Genomic DNA, 20623 nt, shown 5'->3' on the forward strand with positions numbered 1-20623 from the left:
CTTTACTTCTGCCAGTACGTCACCTCCTACTTTCCAAACTTCACAGAAGCTCTTCTGCGAACCTTGCAGAAGTAGCACTCCTGAAAGAAAGGATATTGCTGAGACATGGCTTAGCCACAGCCTGGGGGATGTTTCCAGAATGAGATTTTCACTCTGCAGCGGAGTGTGCGCTGATATGAAACTTCCTGGCAGAGTAAAACTGTGTGCCGGAACGAGTCTCGAACTCGGGACCTTTGCCTTTCGCGGGCAGGTGCTCTAGCAACTGAGCTACCCAAGCACGACTCACCCCCCGTCCTCACTGATTTACTTCTGCCAGTACCTCGCCTCCTACTTTCCAAACTTCACAGAAGCTCTTCTGCGAACCTTGCAGAACTAGTACTCATGAAAGAAAGGATATTGCGGAGGCATGGCTTAACCACAGCCTGGGGGATGATTTCAGAATGTCCGGCACACAGTTTTAATCCGCCAGGAAGTTTCATATCAGAGCACACTCCGCAGAAGAGTGAAAATCTCATACCTGGAGACTATCTTTCACGTTTCCAAATATCGACGCAATTTTTACGGATGACAATGCTCCATGTAACCGACCACAGTTGTTCGCGATTGGTTTCAAGAACATTGTGCACTGTTTGAGCGTCTGATTTGGCCGTCAAGATCGCTCTATATAAATGCCATCTAACATATGTGAGCCACAATCTCGAGGTCAGTTCGTGCGCAAAATATTGCACTGGCATCACTTTCGCAGTTCTGGACGGCTATAGACTTGTAGAGTCCATGCAACGTCGAGTTGCTGTACTACGACGCGTAAAAGAAGATCCGACACATGATTAGAAGGTATGGTTCAAACTGCTCTGAACACTATGGGACTTAACTGCTGAGGTCATGAGTCCCCTAGAACTCAGAACTACTTAAACCTAACTAACCTAAGGATATCACACACATCCAACCGCGAGGCACGATTCGAACGTGCGACCGCAGCAGTTGCACAGGTCCAGACTATAGCGCCTCGAACCGCTCGGCCACTCCGGCCGGCGATTAGAAGGTATCCCATGACTTTTTTAGCCTCATGTATTGCACCTTTTTGCTCTGTATTTGTGAACCACGTAAGCTGGCAACTTACTACTTAGAGTAGGCGGACACTGGGCAGTAGAAGATGGCGACTTACTACTTAGAGTAGGCGGACACTGGGCAGTAGAAGCTGGCGACTTACTACTTGGAGTAGGCGGACACTGGGCAGTAGAAGCTGGCGACTTACTACTTAGAGTAGGCGGACACTGGGCAGTAGAAGCTGGCGACTTACTACTTGGAGTAGGCGGACACTGGGCAGTAGAAGCTGGCGACTTACTACTTAGAGTAGGCGGACACTGGGCAGTAGAAGCTGGCGACTTACTACTTAGAGTAGGCGGACACTGGGCAGTAGAAGCTGGCGATGAGGACGCCGACGCGGCGCGCCTTGCGGCAGGACTGCTGGAAGGCCGGCCAGGGCAGCACGTGGTCCACATCGAGGCCGTGGTGTCGCAGTAGCGAGGCCAGCGTTTCGTGGTAGGCGGCCAGCAGCGGCGCCTCGTACTGTCGCCGGAAGGCGCGCGTCGTCGTCAGGTACAGCAGCATCATCAGGTCAGTGGCCGGCGGGCAGTACGTTATCAGCTGCATGTCCACCAGCCGGCACGACAGCCTGCCCTGGTCACACCTGCCGACCGAGCACATGGTCATGAGTGTGGGTAGGGACGATTGTATAGACTGATAAGCCAAAAGATTACGACCGCTACCTACCGCCTATTAGCGTTGCGGGGACCTCACGCTGTAACAAAAGTTTCACTACTGGCCATTAAAATCGCTACACCAAGAATAAATATATTTACTAGAACTGACATGTGATTACATTTTCACTCAATTTCGGTGCATAGATCCTCAGAAATCACTACCCAGAACAACAACCTCTGGCCATAATAACGGTCTCCATACGCCTGGGCATTGAGTCAAACAGAGCTTGGACGATGTGTACAGGTACAGCTGCCCATGCAGCTTCAACACCATACCACAAGAGTAGTGACTGGCGTATTGTGACGAGCCAGTTGCTCGGCTACAATTGATCAAACGTTTTCAGTTGGTAAGAGATCTGGAGAATGTGCTCGCCAGGGCAGCAGTCGAACATTTTCTGTATCCAGAAAGGACCGTACACGACCTGCAACATGCGGTCTTGCATTATGCTACTGAAATGTAGGGTTTCGCAGGGATCGAATGAAAGGTGGAGCCATGGGTCGTAACACATCGGAAATGTGACGTCCACTGTTCAAAGTGCCGTCAATGCGAACAAGAGGTGACCGGGACGTATAACCAATGGCACCCTATACCATTACGCCGGGTGATACGCCAGTATGGCGATGACGAATACACACTTCCAATGTGCGTTCACCGCTATGTCGCCAAACACGGATGCGACCATCATTATGATGCTTTAGACAGAACCTGGATTCATCCGAAAAACTGACGTTTTGCCATTTGTGCACCCAGGTTCGTCGTTGAGTACACTATCACAGGCGCTCCTGTCTGTGATGCAGCGTCAAGGGTAACCGCAGTCATGGTCTCCGAACTGATAGTCCATGCTTCTGCAAACGTCGTCGAAGTGTTCGTGCAGATGGTTGTTATCTTTTAAACGTCCCCATCTGTTGACTCAGGGATCGAGACGCGGATGCACGATCCGTTACAGTCATGCGGATAAGATGCCTGTAATCTCGACTACTAGTGATAGTAGCCGTTGGGATCCAGCACGGCGTTCCGTATTACCCTTCTGAACCCACCGATTCCATATTCTGCTAACAGTCATTGGATTTCGACCAACGCGAGCAGCAATGTCGCGATACGACAAACCGCAATGCGATAGGTTACAATCCGACCTTTATCAAAGTCGGAAACGTGATGGACACGTTTCTCCTCCTTACAAGAGGCATCACAACAACGTTTCACCAGGCAACGCCGGTCAACTGCTGTTTGTGTATGAGATATCGGTTGCAAACTTCCCTCATGCTAGCACGTTGTAGGAATAGCCACCGGCTCCAACCTTGTGTGAATGCTCTGAAAAGCTAATCATTTGCATATCACAACATCTTCCTGTCGGTTAAATTTCGCGTCTGTAGCACGTCATCTTCGTGGTGTAGCAATTTTAATGGCCAGTAATGCATGTAAGTAGATCAGACACGGACAGGAAATTAGCCCAGCGAAGATCTGGGCAGCACATGGGGAAATCAGTTGAGATAAGGGACTCTGACAAAGGGCAGAGCCTGTGAGCGAGTATCTCGGATACGGCCGATGTGGTCGAATTTTCACTTGCTACTGTCGTGAGCCTCTTCGGAAAGAGGCAGAAGGACAGTGAAACCAACAACAGGCGCTAAATGGTTAGACGTTCACGACTCTTCACAGAACCTGGGTTCGGAAGCTTGTCTGCTCTGTAAAGTAGGACAGATGGTGATCTGTGGCATCTATGACGAAAGAGCACGATGCTAGTGCACGCACAATGTTTCGAAGTACATTGTTCATCGTATATTGTTGAACATGGAGCTCCGGAACAGACTAACCCTACATGTTCACATGTTCACCCAACGACATCGTCAAGTACTATTGCAGTGTACACGGGACCGTCGGGATTCGAGAGTCGATTAATGGAAACGTGTCGGCTCTTCGGATCAATCACATTTTTGCTACACTAGGTCGATGGCCGTCTCCATAAATGCCGTCATCGAGGTGAACGGCTGCTCGAAAGGTGTTGGCGCCACGGACGCAATCTAGTGGGAGCAGTATTATGCTATGGGAAACATTATCCTGCGCTTACATGGGACCTGCTGTAGTCACCGAAGAAATGCTGACAGCTTGTAACCGCCTGCATCCCTTCATTCTTGGCGTCTTTTCCTACGGCGATGTCATCTTTCAGCAATATAACTCTCCGTGTCTTGCAGCCAGAACCGTGCTACAGTGGTTTGAGGAGCTTTATAGTGAGCTCACGTTGATGTCTGGGCGACGAAATTCGCCTCATGTAAATCCTATGGAACCTATATGGGTCGCTGTCCGGTGCCATCGCGGCGTACGCAAATCAGCGGCCCGTTGTTTATGCGAATTACGTGACCTGTGCGTAGACGTGTAATGCCACATACCTCAATAAACCTATCTATAAACTGTCGGATTCTTGATACGCAGAACGAGTGATATATTCCGTTCCAAACACGCACGGACAAAAAATTTATTAAGCAGGTGGTCATAACATTTTGGCTCATGAGTTTGTTTTCTGCAGGTGTGAACGAAATAAGAGAATGTTTTGCCTTTGTTAATATTGTTTTGGTTTATATTCTTAAGAGTCTCTGTGTTGAAGTCTCTTGCTTCCAGGCAATGATTGTGTATCTTGGACATTAAATCATGATATTTATCATAGGGGCCGTACCTACAAGGAATCTCCCTCCTTCAGACAAGTATACCAACGGACATAAAAGCATTTAACAAGAACCTTATTAGCGAGGACATGCAGTGCATGCGGCTATATCAGTGCTTATAGCCATAATCGTGCAACTGGACGTAATCATTTCAAATGGTTTAAATGGCTCTGAGCACTGTGGGACTTAACATCTAAGGTCATCAGTCCCATAGACTTAGAACTACTCAAATCTAACTAACCTAAGGACATCATACACATTCATGCCCGAGGCAGGATTCGAATCTGCGACCGTAGCAGCAGCGCAGATTCGGACTGAAGCGTCTAGAACCGCTCGGCGACAGCGGCCGGCTGACGTAATCAGTCAGGGCAGCAGTTCGCCACCACGCCTGTTTCGATACACTGGCACAACCGACTGATCGATGACCAATGGTACTACTACAGCCGGGACACTTTGACACCATTGCTACAAGCGGAATGCATAATATCTGGCGTGTCTCCTCATCAACAAGCCTGCCCTAGCTCGTTGAAATACTGCTCATCCACTCAGGAAGTGGCACTAAATTGGTGAGCGATATAGAGTGGCCTACCATTGTGAGGTTTGAATCAACGGCTCGTCGCCGGCGTAATAGCCGTGCTGCTCCAAATTTATCGTTGAGTGACTGTCCACCATTCATCACAAACTACCATTACACGTGGACGTGTCCAGAAAAAAAACTGCACTAGTTGATTCCTGGCATACACGATCGATGGGTTGCTCCCGAAGTTGGCAGGACACAGCAACGTAATGCTCGAGGCTGCGGGATACTAGATAACTGTGGCCCTGGCTTGAGTCTGTCGGGATATTTGGTGTTCTTCCACCTATTGGCTCTTTGTGGCGCCCTTCGGTTCTTGTAGGAAGGCCTGCAAGCTGAAAGCCTCTTAGTTCTTCGTTAAGTGTTATTGATGCAGCAATTGACTTAGTCAGTCTTAAACTTTATGGGATGTGAGTCGAGGTACGTGGCAATCTAGGGACCCTACTAGCTGTTCTCAATACCCAACGAAAGCATGCACAATTAACGTATTAAAGTTGGGTACTTGATTACTAAGACCTATAGATAAATTCATTCACATTAAAAGATATCTCATTCAACGTTCATTCAAACCTATTTAATGTACTGAGGTGTTGGAACGTTAAAGGCAAACGCCAGCTACGATGTTTCAACAGATTTATTGGGAAAGATGTGCTGCAAGCTAATGATGCTGAACGTGTGATCAGTTACGGTTTCGAGTATTGACGCAGAGCTTTAAATTTTTTTGTATTATTGTTTCGAACAAATATTCTATTTATTCTTAGAGTAGGCAGACTCATTTGGAATATAGCTGAGTGGTCAGCGCGACGGAATGTCATACCTAACGGCCCGGGTTCGATTCCCGGCTGGGTCCGAGATTTTCTCCGTGCAGGGACTGGGTGTTGTGTTGTCCCTATCACCAGCATTTCGTCCCCATCGACGCGCAAGTCGGCGCAGTGGCGACAGCTCGAAAGACTTGCACCAGGCGAACGGTCTACCCGCCGGGAGGCCCTAGCCACACGTCATTTCCATTTCCATTTGGAATATAATCCGTCTTGACTGCAAAAATGTTTATCCACACATAGCAACCTAGTTGTGCTGAGTCACAAGTGACGCAGCATGAGAGAGTTACTGTGTGTGAACGGGTTACTGCTGTAACAGAAATTGCTGATCTGAAGATGGTTCTAGAGGAACCGAAACCGGTCATGTGAATAAACATTTTTGCAATCAAGACGGATTATAAGGAATATTGTATAACCAGTGATTGTGGTATCCCATCAGACATTATGACTGTTTTTGCAAAGACTCACTTGGTACGTGTTAAGTACTGCGTACTTCATAAAAATGGCTCTGAGCACTATGGGACTCAACTGCTGTGGTCATTAGTCCCCTAGAACTTAGAACTACTTAAAGCTAACTAACCTAAGGACATCACACACATCCATGCCCGAGGCAGGATTCGAACCTGCGACCGTACCAGTCGCACGGTTCCGGACTGCGCGCCTAGAACCGCGAGACCACCGCGGCCGGCTGCGTACTTCATAATTTTCACTCTTACTGCTTGTTATAAATTTAAACAAGTAGCAATTCATTACATGAGTACCGAGTCGACTTTTGTTGAAGCTCCATTTAGGAAACAGAAATGACAAACAGTTGGGTCGAGTGTGTTGTGACACGATTTTTATAGAGACCAGCTCAGAAGCAGAGGGCAACAAGGCTTAAGTCTAAAACTTTTTTCAGAACTGATGAAGGCTTGTATTATATTTGACCATAACTCTGAGACTCTATCTTATCATGAATCGTTTTTCTGACTTTTATTTTATTATTATGATTATCATCATTGTTATTTCGTTTGGGCTTTTAAAGAGCACATAGAACCATTAGGAAGATGTAGTGTTCTTGATCTTCTTATCTTTCGAAGACTTCTTCATAAGGTCACGATGGTTCTGTTGTCTTTCTCTGCGTTTAATACTCCATTTTTTTAGTTTCTTGGATGTAGACTTGCTGAGCGTCAATCTTCTGTCTGTATATCGTCCTTGCAGCTGTCAATAGCCGGCCGCAGTGGTCTCGCGGTTCTAGGCGTTCAGTCCGGAATCGCGAGTCTGCTACGGTCGCAGGTTCGAATCCTGCCTCGGGCATGGGTGTGTGTGATGTCCTTAGTTAGTTAGGTTTAATTAGTTCTAAGTTCTAGGGGACTGATGACCACAGACGTTAAGTCCCATAGTGCTCAGAGCCATTTGAACCATCTGAACCAGCTGTCAATTAAGCATCTACTATGGTATTCAGGTCTTGTCTATGACATGGAAAATTTTCTTGGTTAATCGTGAGTCCTCTATTCGCGCAATATTTCCGTAAAATTTCATACGTTTTTTCAGTGCAATGGAACTAAAATCCTCTGAACATAAAAACATCAATACACCATTTTCGATCTTGGATCCGAATACTTTCCGCAATATTTGTCGTTTCAGTACACACACGGAAGAGCAAAAGAAACGGGTACACTTTCCTAATATCGTAAAGGGCCCCCGCAACACGACGTGGCATGGACTCTACTAGCGTCTGAAGTAGTGCTAGAGGGAATGGGCGCTATGAATCCTGGAGAACTGTCCATAAATCCGTAAGAGTAAGAGACGGTGGAGATCTCTTCTGAACAGCACGTTGTAAGGTATCCAGATCTGCTCAATAACCTGTATTTCTGGGGAGTTTGGTGGCCTGCGGAAGAGAATAAACTCAGTAGAGTGTTCCTGGAGCCACTTTGTAGCAATTGTGGATGTGTGGTTTGTCACGTTGTCCTGCTCGAATAGCCCAAGTTCTTCGGAAAGCACAATGGACATGAATGGACGCAGGTGATCAGACAGGATGGTTACATATGTGTAACTTGTCAGAGTCGTATCTAGACGTATCAGGGGCCACATATCACTCCAACAGCATACACTTCACACCATTACAGAGCCTCCACCTGCTGACATTCAGGGTCCATGGATTCATGAGGTTGTATCCATACCAGTACACGTCCATCTGCTCGATACAATTATAAACGAGACTCGTTCGACCAGGCAACATGTTTTCAGTCATCAACAGTCCAGTGTGATTGTTGATGGGCCCAGGTGAGACCTAAAGCTTTGTGTCGCGAAGTCATCAAGGGTACACGGACGGGCCTTTGGCTCCGGAAGCCCATATCGATGATGTGTCGGTGAATGGTTCGGATACTGACATTTGTTGATGGTCCAACTTTGATATCTGCAGCAATTTGCGTAAGGGTTGCACTTCTGTCACGCTGAACGATTCTCTTCAGTCGTCGTTAGTCTCATTCTTGCAGGATCTTTTTCCGGCCGCTGCGATGACGGAGATTTGATGTTTTACCGGATTCTGCTATTCACGGTACACTCGTGAAATGGCCGTACGGGAAAATCTTCACTTCATCGCCACCTCGGTGATGCTGTGTCCTATCGCCCGTGCGCCAACTATAGCATCACTTTGAAATTCACTTAAATGTGAGAACCTGCCATTGTAGCAGCAGTAAACAATCTAACATCTACGCCAGACACTCGTTGACTTAAGTAGGCGTTGCCAACCGCAGCGTCGTATTCTGCCTGTTTGCATGTTTACACTAGTTTCTTTGGCCCTTCAGTGTAGATGCCATTGACACTGATAGCTACATATGTTAGGAGCTATAAGCAATCTCTTCCATTATTTTAATGTGGATAGTTATGGCTGAATAGTGACGCATTTTCAGATATTTGGGTATCACGAGGGCGGTATCACTTTTACATAGAAATTATTTCAGTAAAGTATTTAAATAGATGTAATTAGATATTTCACCATCACCTGAAAAACTTTGTTGACGAACTTCTCATGCGTTTTCTCAAGTTGCGTATGTTATTGAACGTGTTTTTCACTGCGATGCACATGGGGCTTATACACTCCTGGAAATGGAAAAAAGAACACATTGACACCGGTGTGTCAGACCCACCATACTTGCTCCGGACACTGCGAGAGGGCTGTACAAGCAATGATCACACGCACGGCACAGCGGACACACCAGGAACCGCGGTGTTGGCCGTCGAATGGCGCTAGCTGCGCAGCATTTGTGCACCGCCGCCGTCAGTGTCAGCCAGTTTGCTGTGGCATACGGAGCTCCATCGCAGTCTTTAACACTGGTAGCATGCCGCGACAGCGTGGACGTGAACCGTATGTGCAGTTGACGGACTTTGAGCGAGGGCGTATAGTGGGCATGCGGGAGGCCGGGTGGACGTACCGCCGAATTGCTCAACACGTGGGGCGTGAGGTCTCCACAGTACATCGATGTTGTCGCCAGTGGTCGGCGGAAGGTGCACGTGCCCGTCGACCTGGGACCGGACCGCACCGACGCACAGATGCACGCCAAGACCGTAGGATCCTACGCAGTGCCGTAGGGGACCGCACCACCACTTCCCAACAAATTAGGGACACTGTTGCTCCTGGGGTATCGGCGAGGACCATTCGCAACCGTCTCCATGAAGCTGGCCTACGGTCCCGCACACCGTTAGGCCGTCTTCCGCTCACGCCCCAACATCGTGCAGCCCGCCTCCAGTGGTGTCGCGACAGGCGTGAATGGAGGGACGAATGGAGACGTGTCGTCTTCAGCGATGAGAGTCGCTTCTGCCTTGGTGCCAATGATGGTCGTATGCGTGTTTGGCGCCGTGCAGGTGAGCGCCACAATCACGACTGCATACGACCGAGGCACACAGGGCCAACACCCGGCATCATGGTGTGGGGAGCGATCTCCTACACTGGCCGTACACCTCTGGTGATCGTCGAGGGGACACTGAGTAGTGAACGGTACATCCAAACCGTCATCGAACCCATCGTTCTACCATAGACCGGCAAGGGAACTTGCTGTTCCAACAGGACAATGCACGTCTGCATGTATCCCGTGCCACCCAACGTGCTCTAGAAGGTGTAAGTCAACTACCCTGGCCAGCAAGATCTCCGGATCTGTCCCCCATTGAGCATGTTTGGGACTGGATGAAGCGTCGTCTCACGCGGTCTGCACGTCCAGCACGAACGCTGGTCCAACTGAGGCGCCAGGTGGAAATGGCATGGCAAGCCGTTCCACAGGACTACATCCAGCATCTCTACGATCGTCTCCATGGGAGAATAGCAGCGTGCAATTCTGCGAAAGGTGGATATACACTATACTAGTGCCGACATTGTGCATGGTCTGTTGCCTGTGTCTATGTGCCTGTGGTTCTGTCAGTGTGATCATGTGATGTATCTGACCCCAGGAATGTGTCAATAAAGTTTCCCCTTCCTGGTACAATGAATTCACGGTGTTCTTATTTCAATGTCCAGGAGTGTAGTATTACAAATGTGTATTGTTGTACTAACTCATATGATGGAAGGAATAATGGTGGAAGTTAGACTGTGACCTCCTATCTACAATGAGGTCATTAAAAGCAACACTGAACTCGGAAAAATGATGTAAGTCGCCCATGATCGTATTGAAGCAATGACCCCTGTATTAGCCGAAGTTAATCAAAGAAGCCAAAGACAGATGGATGAATGAGGATTTAAAATTCTTTCGTTTCTTTAACTACAGCGAAGTCTCGCCAGCATACAGGATCCTCTCGTTTCCAAGATCTTATTATAGTATTTCTTTCCTGTAGCAGACAAATAGAGGAAGTTCATATATCTACTCAGTGGACCAACTTGTTTGTCTGAGCGATCAGCAACAAGGAGGACCCAGTGCTCCCAAGAAGGTCTTGAGCGAGGTCCAACTAGCTTCTTGGTGCAACTGGAGATGGGGAGAGAAGAGGTTTCGGTTTCGTAGGCCTGAATTAATATTCGGAATATTGATGTGCTAATTGCATGTTATTGCAGTATTGTCAATCCAGTGATGGCTTATGCAAAGGATGAACTAGAGGTAGAGTTATGTTGCCCGTTGACTATAGCTCCAAGGATTTTTATTAGTATAGAAGTATTAGGTAATGTAAAAGCATCTTCTTGCATGATCAAGCAGCAAAACAGTTGCCTCTTGTTGGTGTAATTCTTCGCGAGGCCATCGTTCCTTCACCTTGTTGTGTCATCTGATAGTACTGTTTACCTCTCTGCACCTGGCCGATAAGAGCAAGAATGAGCGCTGTCTTGATTCATTTTCAAATATGTGATAAATTGCCTAAGCCCATTCTCTCTTCTCTCCGGCAATCCTTCGTACACAAACACGTACACTGATATCACAGACACACGTGAAAGAACACGTGGGTATAGTGGTTGTGAGACAAGACGGTAATTCAAATAGTTTAATTATGCCACAAGATGGTAGTATGGCTTTGGATTAGTAAACTACACATTGTAAGAATTCCTAAATTAATGACTTTCACGATTTACCTTCTGCAGCGATTAATGTAACTACTGGAAAGTCACAATTTAATATCATCACTACATTAATTTCGTTAATCCTATCTAGCAGTCAGAGAAGCAGTTCGTTTTAGAACTTCCTTATATACCTGTGGACACCACAAGTTGTTGTTGTGGTTGTTGTGGTCTTCAGTCCTGAGACTGGTTTAATGCAGCTCTCCATGTTACACTATCCTGTGCAAGCTTCTTCATCTCCCAGTACTTACTGCAACCTACATCCTTCTGAATCTGCTTAGTGTATTCATTTCTTGGTCTCCCTCTAGGATTTTTACCCTCCAAGCTGCCCTCCAATGCTAAATTTGTGATCCCTTGATGCCTCAAAACATGTACTACCAACCGGTCCCTCCTTCTTGTCAAGTTGTGCCACGAACTCCTCCCTAATTCTATTCAATACCTCCTCATTAGTTATGTGATCTGCTCATCTAACATTCAGCATTCTTCTGTAGCAACACATTTCGATCTCTTCTTGTCCGCTCTGTTTATCGTCCATGTTTCACTTCCATACATGGCTACACTTCATACAAATACTTTCAGAAATCTATAACCGATGTTAACAAATTTCTCTTCTTCAGAAATGCTTTCCTTGCCATTGCCAGTCTACATTTTATATCCTCTCTACTTCGACCAGAATCAGTTATTTTGCTACCCAAATATCAAAACTCAAAAAAGAAAAAAAGTTCAAATGTGTGTGAAATCTAATGGGACTTAACTGTTAAGGTCATCAGTCCCTAAGCTTACACACTACGTAACCTAAATTATCCTAAGGACGAACACACACACCCATGCCCGAGGGAGGACTCGAACCTCCGCCAGGACCAGCCGTAGGAAAACTCCTTTACTACTTTAAATGTCTCATTTCCTAATCTAATCCTCCCAGCATCGCCAGACCTAATTCGACTACATTCCATTATCCTCGTTTTGCTTTTCTTGACGTCCATCTTATATCCTCCTTTCAAGACACTGTCCATTTCGTTCAACTGCTCTTCCAAGTCCTTTGCTATCTGTGACAGAATTACAGTGTCATCGGCGAACATCGACGTTTTTTTTTATTCACCATGGATTTTAATACCTACTCCGAATTTTTCTATTGTTTCCTTTACTGCTTGGTCAATATACAGATTGAATAACATCGGGGAGAGGCTACAACCCTGTCATACTCCCTTCCCAACCACTGCCTCCCTTTCATGTCCCTCGACTCTTATAACTGCCATCTGGTTTATGTACAAATTGTAAATAACCTTTCGCTCCCGGTATTTTACCCCTACCACCTTTAGAATTTGAAAGAGAGTATTCCAGTCAACATTGTCAAAAGCTTTCTCTAAATATACAAATGCTAAACACGCAGGTTTGCCTTCCCTTAATCTTTCTTCTAAGATAAGTCGTAAGGTCAATATTGCCTCACGTGTTCCAACATTTCTACGGAATCCAAACAGATCTTCCCCGGGGTCGGCTTATACCAGTTTTTCCATTCGTCTATAAAGAATTCGCGTTAGTATTTTGCAGCTGTGAATTATTAAACTGGTAGTTCGATAATTTTCACATCTGTCAATACCTGCTTTCTTTGGGACACCATAAGTTACTCTCAATTAAATTTACTGTTGCTTTCTTAGATTTTGGGTGTTAGACAAACGCTAATAGCCTCCCTTATACAAAGTGTGTGAGAAAAGTAATGAGGTCGACAACACTGCGAGCGATCTGCCGTGCTTGTCACTCTACTTGTCTAGGCCGTTATCTTCATCCCTTCCAGATTCTCAATCCGAGTCTCAGCTGCATACAGACACCACGCGATTTTAGAGAGGGCCATCAGTGAAATCAGGTTTTTGTTGTGTGTTACGAAAATGGAACAGCGGAATTTAGAGCAGCGTTATGCCATCATGTTTTGTGCTAAACGTGAGGATTCCGCGAGCGTGACCTTTCAGAAGCTGAAACAGGCCTACGAGGAACATTCCTTATCAAGAGCACAAGTTTTTCTCTGGCAAAAATCATTTTTGGAAGTATGAGAACACGTGGAAGGCGATCCTCACTCAAGGAAACCTTCAACTTCAAAAACCGACAAAAACGTCGAACGTGACCGTGTTGTTGTGAAATCAGACCGATGTTGAACAATAAGGATGATGGCTGACGTGTTAAACTGGAGCACTTTCGTTGTGCATCAAATTTTGGCCGACGTTTTGCACATGCGAAAGGTCTGTGCCAAAAAGTGCCAGAAAACCACGCAATTGAGCAGAAGGACAATCACTACTTGAGACGATTACCAATGACCACCACGAATGGTTCAGTCGAGTGATCATAAATGATGAATCTGGCTTCCTGAGTACGATCCCCAGACGTAGAAACAGAGAAGTTGCAGACTGAGACATCTCCTCGACCAACAACAAATTCGAATGAGCAAGACAGAGGTCAAAACAGAGGTGATTTGCTGTTCTGACAGTAGAGGTATCGTGCATTAAGAATTTGTGCCTCGAGGAAAGCTGTCAGCCAAGTGTTTTATAAAGATGTCTTTGGAAGGCTCAAGAAAAGGATGAATCGAGTGAGACTGAATATTGCAGACAAATTGATGCTGCAATATTACAACGCCCCAAGTCACACGGCCGCCAGCATCACGGAATTTTTGATCTCAAAAGGCTCTCCTATTGTCACACATCCCTCTGTTCACCTGCCCTGAATCCGTATATCTTTTTTCCTTTACCGAAACTTAAAAATGTCTTAAAAAGATGTCATTACGGGACTCTGGAGAACATTCACAAGAATATTAACGACCCGTTCAAGACCCTACCAGTGGAACCCTTCAATGCCGCTACCAAGATTGGAATAACTACTCCGCTGGTATATAGCTGCTGACGGGAACTACTTTGAAGGGGACAAATATTGCTGTCTGAAAAAAAAACTTTGGTCAATAAAAAATCAGTCCCATTGCTTTCCTCTCATACCTTGTATATCGGGTCACACGTCTTTCTTCAAAGCGTAGGAAGCGAGAGACAAGTTGGAGCTTGGAGTGTATCCCTGATATGAGCTCGCATGGCCCACCAGAGTGGTGGCCCATTGCTAAAAAAAAAAAAAAAAAAAAAAAAAAAAAAGTAGGAGCTGATTGGGTACGGGTTAAGCTCCCAGTTTTGGCCTGTCACAATTAGCAAGTGTAGCAATATTCTGTAAACAGCTGGAAAATTATGTTTTCGCGCAGGAATCGTCGAGTTTAAAAGATTCGCTCCTCAGTCACTCTCTCTCTCTCTCTCCCTCCCTCCCTCCCCCCCCCCTCTCTCTCACTCTGTATGTTTCTGTTACTGAAGAAAGAAATGACCAAACACATAACAAACATTTTTAAAATAATGACTTAATGACTTAACTGGTAACTCAGCTCAAGAGAAAAGGCATTGCAATATATGCCGAAAGTAGATTTAGCTACTTTGGTATTAATTCAACATTTTCATAACGAATTAACAAAAAAATAATGCCTTAAGAGAACCTCTCATAAGGCGATAATGTTTGAATGGAAATAGTGAAAGCAGTTCCTGCTGACGTAGTCGATATAGTGATATATATGAAATACATCGCATTCACAAGGTATTTTTCCACAAAGATTGAAACGTGCTGTTGATAAATCCCTTTATACCTAAGGAATTATGGTATATTTTAATAATTTAGTAAGTGCAATGTTATCACCTTTCTCAACAGTTTTGGAAAAAATAATGTACACAAGAATTACTAAACTTTTATTGAAAACTAAGATTCTGAGTTAAGCAGAATGTGTTTCCAAGGACGATCTTTCTGCTGAAAATACTAGCTACCAATTGACCGGAAACATAACCATCTGCCTCAGGCATTTCACTGTATCAATCACAACATCAATTTGGAGAAATTTAAATTATATTAAATTGAAGATAAAAGTAATAATTTGCTGGTAAACTAATCACAAAAATGTTCAGTACGTTTTATATTTGATGTATATTTTGCAATCCCTCATATAATATGTATGCTAACATCATTTTAACAATGATTTCCATCATTTAAAAATTAAACTGACTGTTATAAAGCAGGGACGATATGCAGTCATAAAATTAAACACATACCTATCTTGTGAATTTAAGATATTGATAGTTAAATAATTCTTGCTTGGCATTTACTTGTGCCCTGTTGAGGCGTTCTCGAACAGACCGTACTTGTGTGTAGTGAGTGAAATCGGACGTGTCCTTTTCAAATCAGCCAGCTTGGCGTGGACTGATTTAGGGAAGTCAAACGAAATTTCGAACCACTTTCCTCCTCAACGCGTGTGCATTGTCTTAACAACAGCGCTGCCTCTGTCGGCCTCTCTCTGGAGTAGCACGATTCAAATACCTGTCAATTATGTTAATATTTTTATTTAATTGACTTGTTACGATTGCTATATTAATGTATCTTAGTCATGTGCTTCGTTGATATTATTTCCCATCCTCGTTCACCGAGGTGGGGCAGAGGTTAAGCTACGCTCCCATCCGACGGGGTCGGGGATTAAATGTGTGACTGGCCAAACTGATTTAGATTGCACACAGTTCATCTGTTTTTATTAAGGGAAAAGCCAGGATGGCACTCTCAGAAGCTCGAAGCCGATTTCCTTCTACACTTTCGTCCAATCCTCGCTTGTGCTCCGTCACTACTGGCCCCATTATCGACCGTCCATTAAACCATAATCCTGAATGAATATTTCACTCTGCGACTGAATGTCGCCCTTTTAAAACTTCAGGGTAGGTTCAAACTATATGTTGGAGTAGGTCTCGAACTCGGAACTTTGCCTTCCGTGCCCAGTGCTCTTACGGACTGAGCTGTACAGACATGACTGACACCTGCCCACAACTTCACTTATGCCAGTACCTCATTACTACCTTCCAAATTTACAGGTTTGGGTACTCGCTCGGCAGCCATTTTAATCTGCTAGACAGTGTGGAAAGAGTGTACACTCTCTGCAGATTCAAAGATTTATTCTGGAAACAACTTAGCCTAGGCGGCGATCAAACCATTTCCCCACTTTCTTTCAGGAATGCTAGTCCCACAAGGTATGCAGCAATGAGGTACGGCCAGAAGTGAGACGTTTATGCGTCAGTAAGAGCAGTGCACGTGAAAGGCTCCAGTCCGGCACGCAGTTTTAACTTGCCAGGAACTTTATTATACAGTAATGACAGCAGTTTAGATGGCACTCTGAACTTAAAACTTCCTTGCAGTACTCAAAATCGAACTGATCCTGTTTTTGAAAAAAAATTTCAAGATCGTTCATTTCAATGTTATCCTAAATATAAACTCGTTAAACGAATACACTATCTGATCAAATGTATCGAGATACCTATTAGTGGACATTAACAAGGTGTGTCGTCCCTTCGACAGATTGGACTCCGCTGGGGACACTTTCTGTCTGGTGCTCGATTGTCTGTCGCGGAATGGCAACCCATTTTTACTCATGAGTCCAAACCAGAGGAGGTGGTGATGCTGGATGCTGTGAGCGAAATCGACGTGTAATTCGTCCCAAAAGTGTTCCATTATGTTCTCTTCGGTACTTTGGGCAGGCTAGTTGTTTCAGTAACGTCATTGTCCACAAACCGTTGCTTCGAAGATGCTGCTTTATGACAAGGCGCTTTGTCATGATGATGCAATCACTGTCTCCGAACTATTCCTCTACTGTATGTAATATACAATGACGTAAAACATGCTAATATCCTTCCATATTTAGCGTTTCCTAAGGAGCAGCAACGGGAACACTACCTTAAACGCGGAAAAAACCCGTACCATAACACCACCTCCCTCGTACTTCACCGTTGCCATTAAAAATGATGGCCACAGTGTATAACTTGATTCATCTCTCCAAATCACTTTCCAGTCATCCATCGTGTTTTGCACTACCTCAAGCATCGGTTACCATTGATTACAGAAAAAATGTTTCAAATGGCTCTGAGCACTATGGGACTTAACATCTATGGTCATCAGGCCCCTGGAACTTAGAACTACTTAAACCTAACTAACCTAAGGACATCACACTACAACCAGTCATCACGAGGCAGAGAAAATCCCCGACCCCGCGGGGAACATTGATTACAGAAATGTGGCTTATGAGGGATTGCGCGACCATTGTACCACATTCGTTTTAATTCACTGCACACAGTCACTGTGCTATCTGGATTGCTGGTAACATTTTGGAACTCACGAGTTATTCCTTCCGCTGATTTCATGTGATCTTTTTACTTCCACTACCCGCGATGTCCTGGGGTTTCTGTCCGTCTGTACATGATGTCTGCTCGGTCTTGGTAATCTTTGGTTGTTCCTTCGCATTTCCAGTTCACAATCACATCAACAACAGTCGACGTGGACAGCTTTAGAAATGCTAAAATGACCCTGATGCATTTGTTCATCTGGTGGCATCCGGTGAGTGGTCCACGTTCGAGGTCACTCAGCTCTCATGACCAAAACATTCTGCTGTTTCTGTTTCTCTATTGACACGACAAAACTCCCTCCCCGACTCCTTTTTTACTGGAGTGTGTCCGCCCCTCGCGACATCTGGAGGTCAGTTATGCATTGCATAGGGGAGACCGAATGTCTTTGATCAGACAGAGTATGTGGATTTATCCTCACAATTTTCAATGAGTGTTGGCTGCTGACGGGAGCATTGGATACGTACCGGAAGAGGATGTTGTTAAGCCACATGTCTCGGTGGCAGAGGACGTTCCGCTCGCTCACGGATGGCCGCAGGTGGGGGAAGAGGCTGCGCATGGTGGCGTCCAGCCGACCCTGGACAAGCTCGTGGTTCGGCGTGCCGCGGCCATACTTGGCGGACAGCTCGATCAGGCCCGACATACACGTCACGCCGGCCGTCATCGCCTGGCCGTACGCGGTGTCTTCCGGCTGGTCAAAGAAGGTGTCCCTTCGGAGGATGGGGAACATGTCTCCCAGGCGGCACTGCCGCCCACCTGCTGCGGACTCCTTCTCCTCGAAGATGAGCGACGCAGCGTTGAAACGCGCCAGGGCTTCCACCACGGCCAGGCACTGCTCGTAGTTGAGCAGGGTGCGTTTCTCCAGCTGGAAGTACCCCTGGGGGGAGAGGTCCTCCAGCACCAGTAGGTCCGGTCTGATGTAGTAGCAAGGGCTGATCACGGAGAACAGCGTCGACGTCTCTTCTGGTGTGCCCTTCAAGTACTTGCTGAGAAGTGGACGCAGTGTCTCGAAGAAGAAAGTTTCTTTCTGGTATGCGTTGCCTGCCCTAACGAAGTCTGCGTGGGAGCCGTCCTCTTGAGGGGAGTTCTTCAAGAAAAACCGCAATATTTTGGTTTCGTCATTCCCTTCGACGTCTCTGCTGATTGTTACCTTGGCCTTGTAATGTTCTCCGAGGAACCCTTTGTTCTCCTTCTCCAGCTCTGAGAAAGAAATGTCTGTAATTCTAAAGCCATTGGTGTGCAGCCGGTTTTTCACTACTTTCACCCATTCTTCTTGCGAAACTGGTGGAGTATTCGGCATTGTTGCGAGTTAGGTGTTATCGGGGACTTGTGCAGACTGGTAGACACTAGCAACGCACAACAGCTCGTTTTATATGGAACGGCATTGGAAATGACTAACCAATGAATGCCCAGAGGACGATGATATACGGGGGTCACATTGCTATTCATGTGTCACGGCACGACTTTACGTTAGATAACAGCTGAGAGCATAACAGGAATAGGCCGTGCAGTGGCACGTGTTACCAACTGGGAACAGCGTTGTGTAACGGAAGATAATGTAGCCCACAGCCAACGCTGAATGTGGTGAAACAGCTTTATTTGACAACAAAGGCAAAGGTTCCGAGTTCGAGTCTCAGTTGGGCACACAGTTTTAATCTGCCAGGAAGTTTCATATCAGCGCACACTCCGCTGCAGAGTGAAAATCTCATTCTGGAAACACCCCCAAGGCTGTGGCTAAGCCATGTCTCCGCAATATCCTTTCTTTCAGGAGTGCTATTTCTCCATGCTTCGCAGAAGAGATTCTGTAAAGTTTGGAAGGTAGGAGACGAGGTACTGGCAGAAGTAAAGCTGTGAGTAGCGGGCGTGAGTCGTGCTTCGGTAGCTCAGATGGTAGAGCACTTGCCCGCGAAAGGCAAAGATCCCGATTTCGAGTCTCGGTCGGGCACACAGTTTTAATCTGCCAGTAAGTTTCATATCAGCGTACACTCCGCTGCAGAGTGAAAATCTCATTCTAGATGTTCAACTTGTCTCATTGATATAAATCAATGCCCATTGGCAGCTAAGTCTTTGATTCTTTTGCGTACATTCCGTTTTCTCCAAAATTTAAACAAAGATCACACCACAGACCGGAATGCAATGGTTAAACAGAATCACGTCGGTAGTGGCTCGTAACAACAAGGTTGCACAAACGGTTCGTTTACGGACTTCTGTTTACTGAGACCTTTTTTACTTCTGATATCTTGTACTTTCAACTGCATTGTGATGTGCCATGTATATATTCATTACATCTGGGTTTATTGCGACAGCAGCTGGGTGTCCTGTCACGTAGTCGCCTGTGGACATGCTGCTTGATAGTACAGCTTGCAGCAGTCTCGACCCCCCTTAGGGTAGAACGTCTTTGTGCAAAATGCTACGTCACCATCACACTAATATAACAAGTCTTGGGATAACGATACGCACATATACAGATGGCAGTGTTATAGCGTACAAAAAGTAAAAAAGGGTAGTGCATTGGAGGAACTTCCATTTGTACTCAGGTGATTCATGTGCAAAGATTTCCGACTTGATTATGGCCACACGACGGCAATTAACAGAATTTGAACGCAGAGTGGTAGTTGGAGCTAGACGCATAGCGCATTTCATTTCGGAAATCTTTGTTTTGTTGTTGTGGTCTTCAGTCCTGAGACTGGTTTGATGCAGCTCTTCATGCTACTCTATCCTGTGCAAGATGCTTCATCTCCCAGTATCTACTGCAGCCTACATCCTTCTGAATCTGCTTGGTGTATTCATCTCTTGGTCTCCCTCTACTATTTTTACCCTCCACGCTGCCCTCCAATACTAAATTGGTGATCTATTGATGCCTCAGAACATGTCATACCAACCGATCCCTTCTTCTGGTCAAGTTGTGCCACAAACTTCTCTTCTCCCCAATCCTGTTCAACACTTCCTTATTAGTTATGTGATCTACCGATCTAATCTTCAGCATTCTTCTGTAGCACCACATTTCGAAAGCTTCTATTCTCTTCTTGGCCCAACTATTTATCGTCCATGTTTCACTTCCATAAATGGCTACACTCCAATCA

General features: G+C 45.7%; 1 protein-coding gene across 1 annotated transcript in view; it reads right to left on the minus strand.

Moving 5' to 3' along the window:
* LOC126354529 (uncharacterized) overlaps window positions 1–18885 on the minus strand; it is a 29938-nt gene extending 11053 nt beyond the window's left edge. The window contains exons 1-2 of the mRNA XM_050004257.1: window positions 18008–18885; window positions 1391–1690 (exon numbers count right to left, since the gene is read on the minus strand). Of these exons, the coding sequence (XP_049860214.1) occupies window positions 1391–1690; window positions 18008–18840 (1133 nt within the window). The 5' untranslated portion in view covers window positions 18841–18885. The remainder of the gene's footprint in view (window positions 1–1390; window positions 1691–18007) is intronic.
* Window positions 18886–20623: the final 1738 nt, after the last annotated feature.

Source organism: Schistocerca gregaria, chromosome 3 (genome assembly GCF_023897955.1).
Source record: "Schistocerca gregaria isolate iqSchGreg1 chromosome 3, iqSchGreg1.2, whole genome shotgun sequence".
NCBI lineage: Eukaryota > Metazoa > Arthropoda > Insecta > Orthoptera > Acrididae > Schistocerca > Schistocerca gregaria.